This window comes from Lepisosteus oculatus, chromosome 6 (assembly GCF_040954835.1).
Source record: "Lepisosteus oculatus isolate fLepOcu1 chromosome 6, fLepOcu1.hap2, whole genome shotgun sequence".
Classification (NCBI taxonomy): domain Eukaryota; kingdom Metazoa; phylum Chordata; class Actinopteri; order Semionotiformes; family Lepisosteidae; genus Lepisosteus; species Lepisosteus oculatus.
The window spans coordinates 12,566,141-12,582,500 of NC_090701.1; the positions used below are offsets into that span (position 1 = coordinate 12,566,141).

General features: G+C 34.6%; 1 protein-coding gene across 2 annotated transcripts in view; it reads right to left on the bottom strand.

The window, feature by feature from the left end:
• Positions 1 to 16,360, bottom strand: part of ptprn2 (protein tyrosine phosphatase receptor type N2) — a 317,622-nt gene that overhangs the window by 120,966 nt on the left and 180,296 nt on the right. For both annotated transcript variants that reach the window (XM_015354876.2, XM_015354875.2), the window contains exon 12: positions 11,976 to 12,040. In XM_015354876.2, coding sequence (XP_015210362.2) covers positions 11,976 to 12,040 — 65 coding nt within the window. The remainder of the gene's footprint in view (positions 1 to 11,975; positions 12,041 to 16,360) is intronic.

Consider the following 16,360-nt stretch of genomic DNA (forward strand, 5'->3'; position numbering starts at 1 on the left):
TAAATTTAAAACTGATTTGGCTTTGGCTTTTCAGATATATTTGCACAGATGGCTTTTATCATTACGTCTCGTATTCAATTTGAAAATAGGAGAATTTAGGTATGTGCTCTCTGGAGTTGGGACACTGCATTTAAATGAAAAATTAATGACAAAATGAACAAGGGTGGTAAAAGGTCAAGATTTAATCTAATTTATCCCTCTCATTTTTCCTGGCTGAGTAAAAAAGATACAATGTGGTTTTTGCTAATTTTTCAAATCGAAGTATCCCCACATTTCATTGTAAGCCATCAAGGGATACAAATGAAATTTCAAATCCTTAAAGATTACAGTTGGGGCAATTAAAGACAGAAGGATCATTGCTTATTTACTAGTAATACAATGCAATCAATTTCTGGCATTTACGCACAATTTAAACGTATAACTTCTGCATTTTATAAATTGTTATATTTAAGACTGAACCATGAGCTTTGTCATAGGCACTGTCAAGACAGATAGAAACTTTATTGATCCCGTGAGGGAAATTGCAGTGCAACAGCAGCTTAACACACACAACACAGCAACAGTGTAACGAATGATACAATAATAATACAATACATACAATACAATCAGTACAGTGCGAAGAACACTAAGAAGAGTTACAGTCCAGAACACACAAAGAAATCAGAACAGGACAGTACACAAAAAAACTCGTATTGCACAATATGAATATAAATATAAATGTATTGCACAGGTCCCTGGCATGTATTGCACAAAAACAGTTGTAAACGGGAAAAGAAAAAGAACAGATGTATCAGTTTACTGTTCAGTCCAGAAACAGGTCACTGTCGATGTTGCCTCTGCCCAGACGCAAGGTGGATGCGTTGTATAGTCTTATGGCAGAAGGCAAGAATGACCTCCTGTAGCGCTCCCTGTCGCACTGTGGATGAATCAGTCTAATGCTGAACCTGCTCTTCATTTCTACAAGCCTGTCGTAGAGGGGATGGGAGACATTGTCCATGATGGCCTCTAGTTTGGACACCATTCTCCTCTCAGCCACTACCTCCAGGGGGTCCAGGCCAGACCCAGTGACAGAGCTTGCTCTCCTGATGAGCTTGTTCAGCCTGTTAGAATCCACTGCTCTAATCCTAGAGCCCCAGCATACCACCACGTAGAAAATGGCGCTCGCTACCACCGACTGATAACAGCTTTTTATTGAGGAATATATATATATGCACTCTTCCAAGTGAAGTAGACGCATGTAGTAGGTATCCTTGCAAAAAGAGTTTTAGAGGCGATGACCGTGCAACCAGGTGATTACATTTATAACCAGAAAACCATTCAAATTATAACCACAAAACTATGTACTGTATGTAACACAGAAATCTGAGACACAATGAGTCTGAGCAGGGTGACTATGTCTGGTTTTTGCATATTAGACTATCTTTATACTCTAGGATCTGGGACCAATCAGATCCCCAAATAAAGATGCTAGGGCTGTACTGTGAGGCTGAGTGAGATTTTCTTTTTAATACTCTGGTAAAATATTTTTTCAATTTAATTTGTACTCTGACCTCCACTAGAAGAAGAGAGCTGAAATGGTAGAAGTTATATGGTTTTCTGACAAAGCGCAGAGTCTAAATTCCAAAACTCCACAATCTTCAGGAAAACACATGTACAATGTAGTAGGATCAAAAGTCAACGGTCTATTGTAAAAAAGCAACACAACTACCCAAAGACCACAAAAAGTCATGTTTGGTTTATTTGCTCCAACCAAAACCAAATTTTGGCTCCAACAAAAACCAAAAGTTTGACATTTGCATGCAATTTAAATAAAAAAATAATTATTTGTCATTATTTTGCTATTTTTAACTAATAGAACCTTGTCTGATTGTCTGCTTGGAATTAAATCTGCTTTTATTTAAAGCTCCTTTTTAATGTATTTGACATTATGAGACATTAAAAGCCTTCTACAAAAAGTACTGAAAAGCAGCCACATACAGCCTCAAACACCTTACCCCTTTCCTCCAGATGTGAGATCCTGCATAAAATGACTGGATATTTTGTTTACAATTGTACCTCTAGCATATTCCTATTTTGCTATAAATCTTCTCAATAGCATTACATACTGTATAGGGGAGGAGCTTGAGTTTAAAGACACTTCATTGCAAGTTTCTAACATAAAATGACTTTGTACAAAATGACTTCACATTTGATAGTTCAGAGTACTTGTGCTAAATTGTGTAAACAAGCAGAAAGATGTTGATGGATCTTTGATCATTTAGTGCTTATCAATTATTTAAATCACAGAGTCATTGTTCTCTGGAAAAAGGAATAAAAGATTATATTATGATGTCAAAGAGTTACAAAAGGAAGAATTTCAAGCCTTGGCAAACACCTTTTAGAAATGGTGGGTTCAATGTAGACAAATATCACAAACAGGACTTGTGACTTTATTTTTATAAGTTTATTCAATGCAGAATTTCACGTGAAAGGTTAGATTGCATTTATCTAAATATGCCAAATTGATACACTATGTGCAGTAGTAATTTAATAGGGATAACATGTGATGTCTTGTTTTTTTTCTTAGGTTTACAATATTAATAATTTACAAGCAATATACAGTATTGGCAATTGACAAAGACGCCAAATAATTCAGTGGCTATTCTTCATGTTTTAAAAAGGTAGAAGTATTTTTTTTGTTAAAATCACAAATACAATAACATTGTTCTTCCTAATTCTTACTTGGCATATTCAAGCTAAATTTCCACATACCATTTTAACAGTATGTTCCATGGCAAAAAAAAAATGTATTTCAGGAGCCACTACCACAATTATTTTTATAGAACATTTCATGAAAAAATATTAGTAAGAAATGAATCTCTCATAGAACGAACTCTTGATTATTTTAATCTATATCTTTAAAAAACATTTGATATAGTCACAATGTCTCCAAATACGGCATTGTCTTTTCAATGATAATACTGACAACAAATGTTGTTCAGAAGCTGACAATTTTTTGTTTATTGTGTGAGAGTGTGGTGGGTTCAGACGAGATGGAAAATCCTGTCTGAACGTCATTCCCCATTAAACTGACTTAACATGCCTACAGGTTTGGGAAATTACTGAGTTGGTAAAATTTACAGCATCAGAACGTTTTGACTGGGGCACCCTGCTTATCATTCATGGAGTGGTTGATGTCATGTACAAAATATTTTTTATAACATGTAAAGAGCTTGTATAGACATGTAAAGAATGTGCAAGTGCAAACTTGTTTTACACAACGTTTTTCTTATTCATTTTGATTTTATTAATAATTTATGGTTAAATCTGAAATCGCTGGAAAACTAAAAAACTCCCCAAAATTTAAAAGCTTGTTTGTTTAAAAAAAATAAACCAGGAGATGACTGTGTTATCATCCAACATCACTTTTAAATGAAGACAGTAAAAAACTGACAAAACCATTCTTCACTCCCTAACGAATCTTGATCTAGAAATATTTATTGTTGGAAGGAAACTTTGAGACTATTTTGGGAGGCTAAACCATACAATTTACTGTAACATTCCATGATTGACACATACAAAGCACTGGTGTTGTCCTTGGAAACAGAAAAGGCTCTGGACTTAGAGGAATGTCCAGACCTATGTTATGTCCTTTCTAAATGTGACGAAAGGGCATGTTTTATTAAATAAATGAAAGTACTTTACACATGTCTTCTAGCATTGGTTCTTACTAATGTTTCTTCTACTTTTTCCTCAAGCCTACTGGCTACTTTGCCCTTGTACAGTTTACTGCATGTTTCCAAAGAAATCTCATCAAATACAGTAAAAGCAAATATTATCCTTTACAACACTTAAAACAATCGGAGTGGGTTAGAGGACACGTGAAAGTGTATGCCAGCAAAACGATCCCATACAATATCACATCTTCCTATGGGAAATAAAAGATTCTGGTTTTGCAGGCAAGGGGAATTAATTCTGCAGGGGACCTTATTCAGAGCAAAGCACTTTTATCTTTTGAGAAACTAAGCAAAAAATCTGACATCCCCCAGATAACACTTTGTTTGCTATTTACAGGTCCACATTGGTTAGTTAAAAAGCTTACCACACAGATCAAGAAAATAACCATCGCTATGTCTTATAAGTAAGGATAATACTACAAAGGTGACCTGGTAGAGGCCCCTTTGTGCAGATACAGAAGACTAAACCTGGAAAGACTTATGAAAAAGCTATTTTAACTTATTAGATAGTGACAAGGCAAAAGAAATACAATATAAAATCATGTTCAACCTCCATATTGTTTATTGCTTGGAAATGTCTTTTTTTCAATGGACTAACCAGGAATCTCCCTCCCCCTTAATGCTGTACTCCATTGTTATTGCAGGCCTTATTTCAATAAAGCCACTAACTACTGTTAAGGGACAAGCCATTGATTTTGTACAAACTTTTGGCTGCAATTCCAATCATTTAAGACACAAACGTACAGACTATTCACATAAAGCAATAATATGGGAAGATGTGTCATATATTGCACTGTATCTTGCTTTTCCCTTTTTATATAACAATATATTAATACAGAACAAAAACGTTCAACACATACTGTAATACAAAAAATATCTGATTTTTACATTTTTCAAACATCATGATTTTGTCCAGTTAGAAATACATTTTCTTAATCCAAGATCTTTTCCTTATCTAAGCATGTAAAATAGTATGTTTTTGTAAATAAAACATATTTAAATATAATTAATATACATGTTAAATATATTTTATTATTTTACAGAATGTGCAATTCATAAAAGAAAAATACACACATACACCTGAAATATAGATGTGCGTATCTATAGTAATTACTTGAGCTTCATTGAGATCCATATGACAAATATGTTTATATTGCTAAAATACAATGATTTTAAACGAAATACTCGAAAACCTTTACAAATGGCAGAAGAGGGCACTTAAACACGCTCTGTAATAAATGAAAGTGACACAACCAAGCTCTCTTGCATCGCCTGGGGTGATGATGTAGCCCCAGCAGAGACTCACCACTCCCCCCAACCCATCCAAATAGGCAACCTCTATACTGTCATACTGTAGGTACCCACATCACTCAGCTCAGCACACATCCTACTCCCCACACACAAAGGTCAATTACATGACACACAAGCAATGCTAACATCTCAGACAACCAGCCCACAACAGCAACAATCAATATGTACAGTTCATTTTCTAACAACAGCTACAATCCCCAGCATCTTGTGTACACAGACCGTTTGCAATGTCAGAGACAGGGATCAGGGACAATCATGATTGCTGGATACAATACTGTACTGTATATCGGGGGTGTCCAACCCAGGTTCTGGCTTGGGTTATCAGTCTCTTTAAGACCCTAAGCTCTTGGTTTACCTGGATCAACATTAGTTCTGGACACCACTGCAATACCTACAGCAAGTTGCATATGACTCCACATACAGTACAGTATATAGGATTAATATACAGTATATTAAATCATGTCAATTTCATAAAAGAAAAAAATATTTATATGAGATCTGTTAAATTTACATTTATGAGTGTGAGGCACAGTGGCAGAGAAGCTAGTGCTTCTGCCTCACACAGTAGTTCTTGTGTGTAGAATCCTCTTGTTCTTGTGTTTGCAGAGGTTTTCTGTGATAATTCAGGTTTGCTCCCACTGGCCAAAGACACGCTCTCTAAGTGAACTGGAGTCCCTAAATTTATCTCCATATGCATATACTGTATGAGTGAATGTGTGTTGGAGTGCTCCGTAATGGGTTGGTGTTCCTTCCTTGGTGTAGTTTTACCTTGTGTACTTTCCAAGTTAGACTGCTGCTCACCACAGCCCTCTAAGAATGAAACACTTTTTAAAGGTGCATAGATTTAAATGTGTAGAAACTAGGGTCTAGACGTAATGAACATTTTGACCCAACAGTCAATCATAAATTTCAAGGCCGGCAGCAGTCTGTGCTTTGGGAACAGATAAGAAGCTTCTAGCAAACAAAGCCACTTGCTGCTGTCAAGTGAAATATTTGAAATGTATTACTAAATGGTTCTAAGATTTTGATCAATGTTTGCGATCAGCATTACATTGAATCATTGTAATAAAACATGATTACGTGCAAGAATCATGACTAATGTCAATTTGAATCCAAAATATTTATATCAATTTTTAAAAATGCTCAGATTTTCCTTTCTTTATGTGACACCAGAGGTAAGCCTTTAAAATAATGCAGTTGCCTTCAGATTACTGGAAACAATCAATTTGTCAGGACAAGGCTATTCAAATGTGCATCTATAGGAAAATATGGACACTATAGGAAATATTTTCCCAGTGCTTCTTGTGAAGATGTATGATTGGGACTAATTACCAACACAAGGATTAACTTGGGAAGTTACAACACAAGGTGGGACTGTCTGGGTCAGAAAAAACTCAGTGGAATGGAAAAACATAAATGGGAGATTGACTAAATAAAGTGAACTAGCCATCTTGCTGGTTGTCATCAAGAAAAGCAGTATCAGATAATGGCAGCAACATTTGATGTACTGGACACCTCCAGAGTCATCCCAGCATGCCTCTGGCCACAGGACTCAGTGATTCTAATTTCCATATCAAACCCAATTTGTATGAAATGTCTTTGGTTTAAAAGAAGTCAGAGCATCAATACCCCTTGATTAGATTTCCATCTCCAAGCAGACAAATATGAATATTTATTACCATGAATGCAGATTTTCCTCTTTTCATCATTCCGATCTTGAATATTATCTTCCACTAATTTTTTTTTTTAATGAAAATTTAGGGAACATAACATTTGCCCATAAACTGACGGTGCTTCAGATAATCCTTTTATTGTTCTATTCAAATGACAGCTTCCGTTCATTCATGTGTTAAAGAGGGTTTAAATATTGTTGTTTTCTTTCCGTCATTATAATCTAAGAAGGACGAGAAATTAAAACAGAAGACTCCATATGAGCCTGTCATTGTGAACAGGAATACATGTTGCATTTATTTCTCCACTTCAACCACTGATGCAGGTTATATAATGAAAACATCAAAAGCAAACTCCAAACGCTACTGGATTTCATTCTTTGAGGAATCTTCCGTGCAAACCATTAAACAAGATAAAAGAGAGGAACCGTAATATTAAGTAGCGCAGGAGATGGAGTAAGGAAATATGCTTGCTTAGCTAAAATCAGAGCAGTGGAGTGGGACAACCATGCTTAGATGTCTCACATTTGCTGAAAACAGTTCAAATACAGTAAAAAAAGTAAATATTCGCTCATTTTGCCGATTGATTAATTTTTTGCTGTCTTTCTAAAGCAAAAAATAAAATAATACAACTAGTCTTGGTCTAAACATGTTACTGTACCTTTTTGTTCAAAATCTGCATTGAATGACACCGAATATGTGCCAATACGTACAGTGACAAAATGGACTAAAGAAGATTTGTGGGAAGGGTTTGGCAAACTAAGGAGGGAAAAAAAAGTAGTCAAGAACAAATCTAATATCACAACCTCTTATCTCAAATACACTCTCAAATTAAAGAGGTGAATAAGAATTTATTCATTAGCCTTTTGTGGTCTGTACAAATAACATATTTCAATTTTTGTGACTAGAACACAGTTTTTTGGGAATCAAGCACACCTACAGTAGTTCTTCCTTACCTTTTCTCTTCAAGAAATTATTTTGCTAAAAATCCGGATATTTGTATTTCTGTAGAAAATTTCAGAGAAATTCAACTTGTTTGTAATTCTCTTCCCGTCAGCACTAAAATTGCTAATAGAGACTAATTCGATATTTGATTGGGCAGTTACAGTACATCCAGAATTCACAGCCATAATAGCTAAATCGTTACCCTTTTTTAAAAGGAGACATTTCAAAATGTCTTCACAGTGACATACAGTATAAGAATATAGCTTATCCTTAAATTAATGTATCAAGGCTCTTTTTCATTACCTTGTGAAATCATATATATTTAAAAGTATATCTTAAGTGTGTTAATATTAGACAATATGTGTTATATTTAGACAAACATGGTTATCTTCGATGCAAAATGATAAAAATGTTTAGCAATATTCCCTGTGTACCATATTGCTTAATTAATCATTTACATTAGTCATAATTGGAGAAAATGTGCAGATTTTCTATTTGCAGACTTTCACAGTCACATCTTGGCAGTTGGTGCAGAGCTTGTTTCTCTCTAAGACTGCCAATTTGATTGACAGTCTGTATTTGGCATGTGGTCTTTCAGCCAGACTGACTATTGAATCAATAACAGAGAAGAGGCTCAACAGTCTATTTAGGAAAAAATAGCACGGAAACCTAATTTTCTTTGCTGTTGTGAATAATTGTGCCCCAAAAAGAAAAAAAAACAAGATTACATTATCAACCTGAGATAGATTTTTTTTTATTTTGTTAGCTGGGATCAATGCAATGAGACACTGGTCTTTGTTTTGTTTTTGAATGGCTATCAAAATGAAAAAAAAATGAGCTTGACTAACTGAAAAGCATTTTGAATGGGCTTTTCAAACAATTCTTTAAGCCTCTAATCCTTTAATATAAAGTATTTTGCCACACAAGAGTAGGAAAAACCTGAACTTGAAAAGTTGGTTGGTTTGAGTCTTGACTATGCACAATATGGATTAGGACATTACCTTAGGATGCACAGGGAAATGTACTATACAAAACATTTTGTGGCCAAAGACTGGAAGGATATGTTGAATGAGGGGTAGTTAAAACTGACTAAAAGATTTGAGTCCTGCAGCTAAAGCAATCAGATTCACTGAGGAATATAACTCGTTTATAGAGGACAGATGTAAAACTTGAGATTCCCTTCACATGTATCTTTATCACATGTTGGATACAGCAAAGAAATCAAATCTGGTTAAGACTTTTGCAAAAAAGTAATCTTCTTACAATTATTTTTTAATATTGTATATGAGAAATGAAATGAGAAAATGGGGAATAAACCACGAGTACTTGTATCCTTTTCTACACCCTCTGTCTATAGTATAAATACCTCTTGCTGTATTACTTGTTGTGTTTCTGTTGATTATATTGATCCCTCCAGATTGGAGGGATGATGTTGCCCTCATTCTCTACAATTCTTATTTTCTTTCTTTTCATGCTTTTGTCTTTTGTCTTGTTTCTCCACAACTCTACTTCCTCCTATCTCAAAAAGCTTGCTTCCTCATAACTCTACAGCCTCTTATCTCAATTAGCTTGTTGCCCCTCAACTCTAACCCCTCCTATTTAAAACAGCTTGTTTCACCACAACTCTACCCACTCCTATCTCAAACAGCTCGTCTCCCCTCAACTAGGCCAACTCCTATCTCGAAACCCTTGTTTCGCCTCAACTAGACCCACTCCTATCTCAAACAGCTTGTTTCCAGCAGCCATATCACTATGCAACTCACAACTTGCAACCCACTGAATTTAAGCAGGTGTGAGCCTGGTCAGTACCTGGATGGGAGACCTCCTGGGAAAAACTAAGGTTGCTGCTGGAAGAGATGTTAGTGGGGCCAGCAGGGGGCGCTTACCCTGCAGTCCATGTGGGTCCTAATGCCCCAGTATAGTGACGGGGACACTATACTGTAAACAGGCGCCATCCTTCGGATGAGATTTAAACCGAGGTCCTGACTCTTTGTGGTCATTAAAAATCCCAGGGTGTTTCTCGAAAAGAGTAGGGGTGTAATCCCAGCGTCCTTCCCATTGGCCCTTACCAATCATGGCCTCCTAATAATCCCCCTCTATGAATTGGCTTCATTACTCTGCTCTCCTCCCCAGTGAGAGCTGGTGTGTGGGGAGCGTTCTGGCACACTATGGCTGCTGTCGCATCATCCAAGGGAAATGCTGCACATTGGTGGTGGTTTAGGGGAGTCCCCATTACCTGTAAAGAGCTTTGAGTGGAGTGTCCAGAAAAGCGCTATATATGTGTAAGCAATTATTATTATTATTATTATTATTATTATTATTATTATTATTAACTCTACCTCCTCCTATCTCAAACCCCCTGATTCCCTTCTATCCACTCTACACTTCTTCTGCTGCTTTAGTTGCTCTTTCTCTTCACTTCCCTGTGAAGCAACAGACATCTAGAGAAATCAAGACTGCTCCTGATTGGACATATATGGCTACAGCCTGGTGCCCCTCAATGTCCAACTTGTTTACTTAACACCTGTAGACCCTGAATGTTTTTGGTTACAATGTATAAACTGTAATCACCTTTGCATGTGAATCATTCTTCTTACTATGAGAGATCATATCCCTAGCAACATTTTGATTTTCAGTGCAAATATGTTTGCTTTTCTGCTTTTGTAATAATATACTCATATGTAATATCATCATCATTGCTTTCAATTCCTGATTATCCAATTCAGGTAGTTAAATATAATATATAATATATAATATATAATATATAATATATAATGCCGTATTTTGCATTCTTTTTAAGAATATAATTATTGATAAATTCCCATTATACTACTCCACCTGGGGTAATTTATATACCACATCCATTGTGAAGTAAGATTCTTGAATATTGCACTTTCAGTCAAGACATCAGTTAATAATATCACACATTGTACGGTACATAATCTCAATAGCATATACTGTAACTACACTGGAATTATGGACATTGATTGTAAAATCTTAAACACTTTCCGGTGACAGCTCTGAACCACACGCAAGTTATTTAATCAGAAATGATCATTCATTTGTAATCATAGGAGATCGAAAGAATACGGTCAATCTGAAAACCATCAAGAATTATCTATGAGGGCTTTACTTCTGATTTTTCCCTGCCTCAATGCGTTTAATATACTGTAAATGATTAGATCTTGGATTGTTAAACGTCTCATTTAATCCCGTGATACATATTAAAGAAAGAAAAAGTAAACCACATTTTCTTTTAAAAACAGTTTTCATTTTAGTTTATTTTATATTTACCTAGCCCTAACAGATTCAATCCACAGGTGAGAAAAAACAATAAAATTAATTTAAAAGACCAGTCACAACAAAAATAAAAGCCTCCAGAATGTCACTTGGTAAACCTCAGACAAAATCCCATTTTATGTACCACCTGTTAAACGTTTCATAATGTTTCCAATGAACAGATTGCAGTAAGTGGTGAAACTGTAATATGCAGTAATGAAAAAACACAATGTTAAATGTCTCTCCCAGCACCTGAGGAGACTGAGATCTGTAATGCAAATAATCTCTGTTTTATTGGTAAATTAACCACCAGTTTAAAGAAAAAGCATAGGCTATCTGAGTCATCCAGTTAATATTTATGAACCAATCCAAAACGGTCTCTAAAATGCTTTCAAAATTTCCCAAAACAAAGTAAAAAAATTAAAGGCATCATCCAACCTTAATACCTCAGTGATTTCTCCTTTATCTGTAAGGTAAATGTGTGATTCAGGGACACAAACATCATTACTTTGTTAATTCAAGGTTAGGGAGCTATTTCATCGTTCTCCACTTTTGACAGAGTAATGCGGCCTTGCTCTTAAATTTTCTTAGCTAGTTTATCACCTTAACAGAGGACTTTTATCTTTGTAATGACTAACATTCTCCTGAAAATTTCTGAAAGTAATAGAGGGGACACAGTCCGTGGCTATTGCAATCATCTCAATTTTAGCAAGCATATAGACCCATTTCCCAGCAAAACAATCCTGCAACTTGTCTCCTTCTGCTTTGAGGAATCTCTACAAGCTCTGTCTCACCCTTTTCAATAAACTTTAAGAAGCTGCTTGCCGAAGTCATACAAGGAGACTGTTACATTGCTTTTGGGGTTTTGTTTTAGTTGAAAATGCTTTGAGAGGTTCAATCAAAGCGTATTATTATTTTTAAAATAAGCGTGTCATTAAAAAAACAATTATTTTACCGGGAAAAAAAACAATTCTGCTGTTCTAAAAAACACCTCTTTTAATTTTAAGGTTAAGTTGGAGACTCTTGAAACCAGGAAATGTTTTTCTTAACTTACATCACCATGTCCAGCTTGAAGAATTTTCACTCCTGCCTCCTTTTCCAGACTGATTTTCTGTTTGACTGTAAAACACAAACAATACAAACAATGAGAGTGGTGAGGAATAATGCACAACTTTAAAGTAATTCATATTTCAGAAGATCATTGGAATTCAGTTTTAAGAGACAGCAGCCAGAATTCTGCTAATTACTTCGATCTTTACATCTTCACTAAGAAAATATTTTTTTAGGATTCAGATAGCATGAGATACAGTATACTGTACCATAAAATCATAAGAATATTATAATCAACTAGCAAAAAAATCTTAAAAAATCAAACTGACATTTTTCTGTATGTTCAAATACAGTATATTTAAATATAGATATATACAATATATTATATCTTTTTTGTTGATTTTACAAATAAAAGGCAGATTTGTGAAAATTAAATGACATACTGTACTGTAAGAATCGTACCACATGAAACAAGGCAAACAGTGGCTGTCATATTTTAATGAGCATTTGAATCAGCCCTCACGGATAAACTGAAGCCACATGGTCACCATACCAGCAAAAATAAATTTAAAATTTCAAATTGGTATTATTGCTAAACAGATCTGAAATCAATCACTATGTTTAAGACATACAGGTTAGAAAGCACACTTCTCTTATACAGACACATAAAGAAAAGGGCATTCAATTTGCTGTAAAACTCACAGAGAGACATACTGCATGTTAATAAAACTGCCAATTCATCACATAAGACAGATGAATGAATGTAAGAACATGAAAATATCATTCCTCCATTTGCAAGCAGAGTAAGAAAAACAAACACAAAAGTGATGTCTGAACAGCTTTGAACAATTCGGCAGCTGTTCCTTATCAGAAATTTCTGAAAAATATCTAATAATAACATTTAATATACTGTATAATCAGTTCATTGATTCTCACAGTACAATAGAAAAGAGGTTTGATTTCCCAAATATTGAAATTACATTACACTTTTTTTCTGCATACATAGTTACAGCTTTTCAAATTTCATCTGGTATTTGAAGAAAAACATTTTAATTATAAAATTAAATAATGTAAGTATTCATAGTTTAGTCGATGCAAAGGCACAACTGATTTTTTTAAAGAATGCATAAAATCATTTTTTTTGTTTCCATGTAAATGCGTCAAAGTGGGTAAAAAAAAAAACATCCCTTAAATCATATTCCCCAGATGAAGGATATGCAAATTACCTGAAAGAGCTGAACCCTATAATGTACTCAAAAATCTGCAATAGCCTATTTAATTAGTATTTTAATTTATCAGAATAATTCTTTGCACTTGACAATTTATGCAGTATTCCATATAATTAAGCACGTAGGTTCGGAGGAATAATGTGGTTGCAGCTCTTCATCTGGGTTATTTTAACCTAAAAGGATCCATGGCTGTCTCTTCTGTGATCAAAATAACAATAGGAATGTCTTAATGGTTTTGTCAGAAAGCATCTAAGAATCCCCCTACGATGTAATATGATGAGACTCCAAGGCAACTGATTATCCAAACTGACCAAGCACTGGGATAAGTCGAAATGGAAAACAGATATCCATTATTCTCACAGAGATAATGCATTCATTGTGCACACATGCTTATAGTGTATAATAGATATATGATGTTCAAATACATGGAATCCTCATACAATGCTAAATATCGCAGAAAAAAGAGAATTTATAACAAATTTCAAATGACTTTTTTCTTTATATTATCCATTATTACATTCGTATGTTGAAATTCAATTTCAGATAGAATGCAACATCATGCAAAACTACTGTATATTAATGTACTGTACTGTTTATCTTCCAGTCCAAGACTTCATAAAGTCAAAGTATTTGAAACAGATACAGTAAATTCTGTTTTAAGTCAAAGTGAGGGATTCACTCGTATGCTAATACTGCAAACAAAAATGTTTCACTTGTGACTAAAAAATTAAAGGTCAGCACTCTATACTGCTGGAAAATTAAATGTTTTTTCTATAAAATTGATGCATTATAATTTGTGAATACTGCACAAAAGGTAAATTTTTTAGTGTTATTTATTTACATTATCTAATATGAAAACCTTTTTTTTTTCTCAAACTAAGAAATAAATACAGAAAACCACTCAAATCTTGTTTTGCGAATTGTGTACCACCTTTTCTGTCATCCCAAAATCCAGAGGAAATTCCAAATTTCCATTTAAATTTAAAAAAGCATACAAGTGCTTTTAATTACCCATGAATAGTTAATAACCAATTAAGCAAAGAAAATGTAAATAAAAACTGCAAAAAAAAGTACATTATTATAATAAATGTCCAGTGTTACTTACTGTATATTTTTAAAGCTTTAGGAGCAAAGTATTGCTTTCTTGTTGCAAACATGAGTGAATATTGTAATCAACACTTGGACAGTGTGTTGTCCCTACTATCTGCTTACTGATAATAAGCTACTGTACCAGATGAGTATTTAGACAAATGAGGTTTCATACAAATAAAACTCCAGGTGAAAATAATGTGTTACCTTATTCTCAGGAACTCAGTTACATCTAAATTACAATTTGACACACGCTAAGAGTAAAGAGTATTTTGTAAGCAGCATTACCCCCACCCCATATTGTGTATCGTGACTGACAAATGATGAGTTTTCATCTTACTGCAGTTTTTCTTTTCCTGTATCTTAGTTCGCTTCCTTCCTTCTTTCTTTAGAGACTCTTCATCACTTGCCAAAAAATTTTAAAACCTCTCATTTCTTGTACACAACGTGCAAACATTTGTCCATGGCTATGTTTCCTCCTACACACAGAAAAAAAAAATAGCACAGCTTCTAAACAGTATTTATCTGGGTTGACGGTGAATAATCTGAAGGTGCAGACAGCACCAGCTGTAGCAGAGAAGGTTAGGAGAGATTCATTGTGAAGGTTAAGAGCACCCCCTCCACCAGTGACCCCTGAAGCCACCACTAAAGAGTCAGAGTGGGATTTAAATGTCGTCTTCATGGACTCCGGAGTCTCTCTGTTTATCTGGGCTGTACTGCCTAAGCAGCTGGGCCTCAAATCGAATAGAAAAGAAAGCCAGATTACACGAGTGAAAAATAAATAAATGTATTGTAAAATCATAAAGTACGGAAAGTGAAAACTGCTCACAATTTCATACAGTACATGAAAAAACAAGGCTTTCACTGCTATTTTACTTTTGTCACTTTAGAAACTTTCTGCCAGGTCGGAAAACAGTATGAAGAAGTGGGCATCACATCCGGCAATTTGAATGAAATCACTGAATTTTGAGTAAAAGTGCAGTTTCAAACTGGTAAGCATTAATGCATGTTCTTGCCATTCCTTTGCATTTCAACCTTTAAATCATTTTTCTTCTCAACAAAACTTGCTGCGGCTTCGCAAGGAAACGACAAAGGCCGTAATTAGGCCCTGTTGGAAGCAAGCAAGTCAATTAAAAGGTCAGAAGCAGTGTTTTGTCTTAATGAGGAGAGCTTTGAGAACCATACGGTGAAATTTAAGACTAGAGATCCTGCCTGCATGCACCCACACACAATTTCCTACTGGTGTATGGCTTCAAATCTCTGTGAACCATACTGTATCTCTGGACTTTCTTGATACAGTACATTTGAACTTGATTTCAACTAAATGTCATGCCCAAGACAACAATGCACTCTCAAATGAATACTTACTCAGGTTCAAAGCACTCTGTCTGAATTCTGCACATCAGTCTCCAGCTCAGTACTTTGGAATTTTTAATAATTCACAGCATCTCTAATTCCTTTCATATACAGTATGAGCCTTCTATCAGTCTTATTGAAAATTCACAGAGGACGTTAAATTATATAAAATACAGAATTGTTCGGCCAATTTTTCCAAACTGAAATTCTTAAAAAAGGTCCTTAGAAAAGGTATTTTGCTTCATATGTCTAAACTTTTTACTGTTGTTTTCATTCCCTACATCTTTTACGACATCTACAGTATTTTAATGTTTTTTGTCATTTTCTTGTATTTCTGTTCTTCTGAAATAATATTTAAACCTTTTTTAAATTAACATTTGATATCACTATTGTACTTCTTATAATTTACTGTATTTTTAAGTGATAACTGCCTAGCAAATAATGCAATGCAATAAAGCTCAATTTGAGAAATACAAACCCTGAAGTCTCAAATGCAAAATATCCTTTTTTAAACCTGAAGAAAGATCATCATTTTGAAAGGTTTTACTGAGGGAAGTTAACAATCTTATTATTTTAATGAATTTATCAAAAAAGAATCCTTAGAAAACATTAAAACACCTCCAAGTGCAATTCAGTTTCTTCTGACAAATTGTGCAGGTGTAATCAGATTACTTGATCATACTGCTAACGATCCTGAGAAAATGAAAATATATCA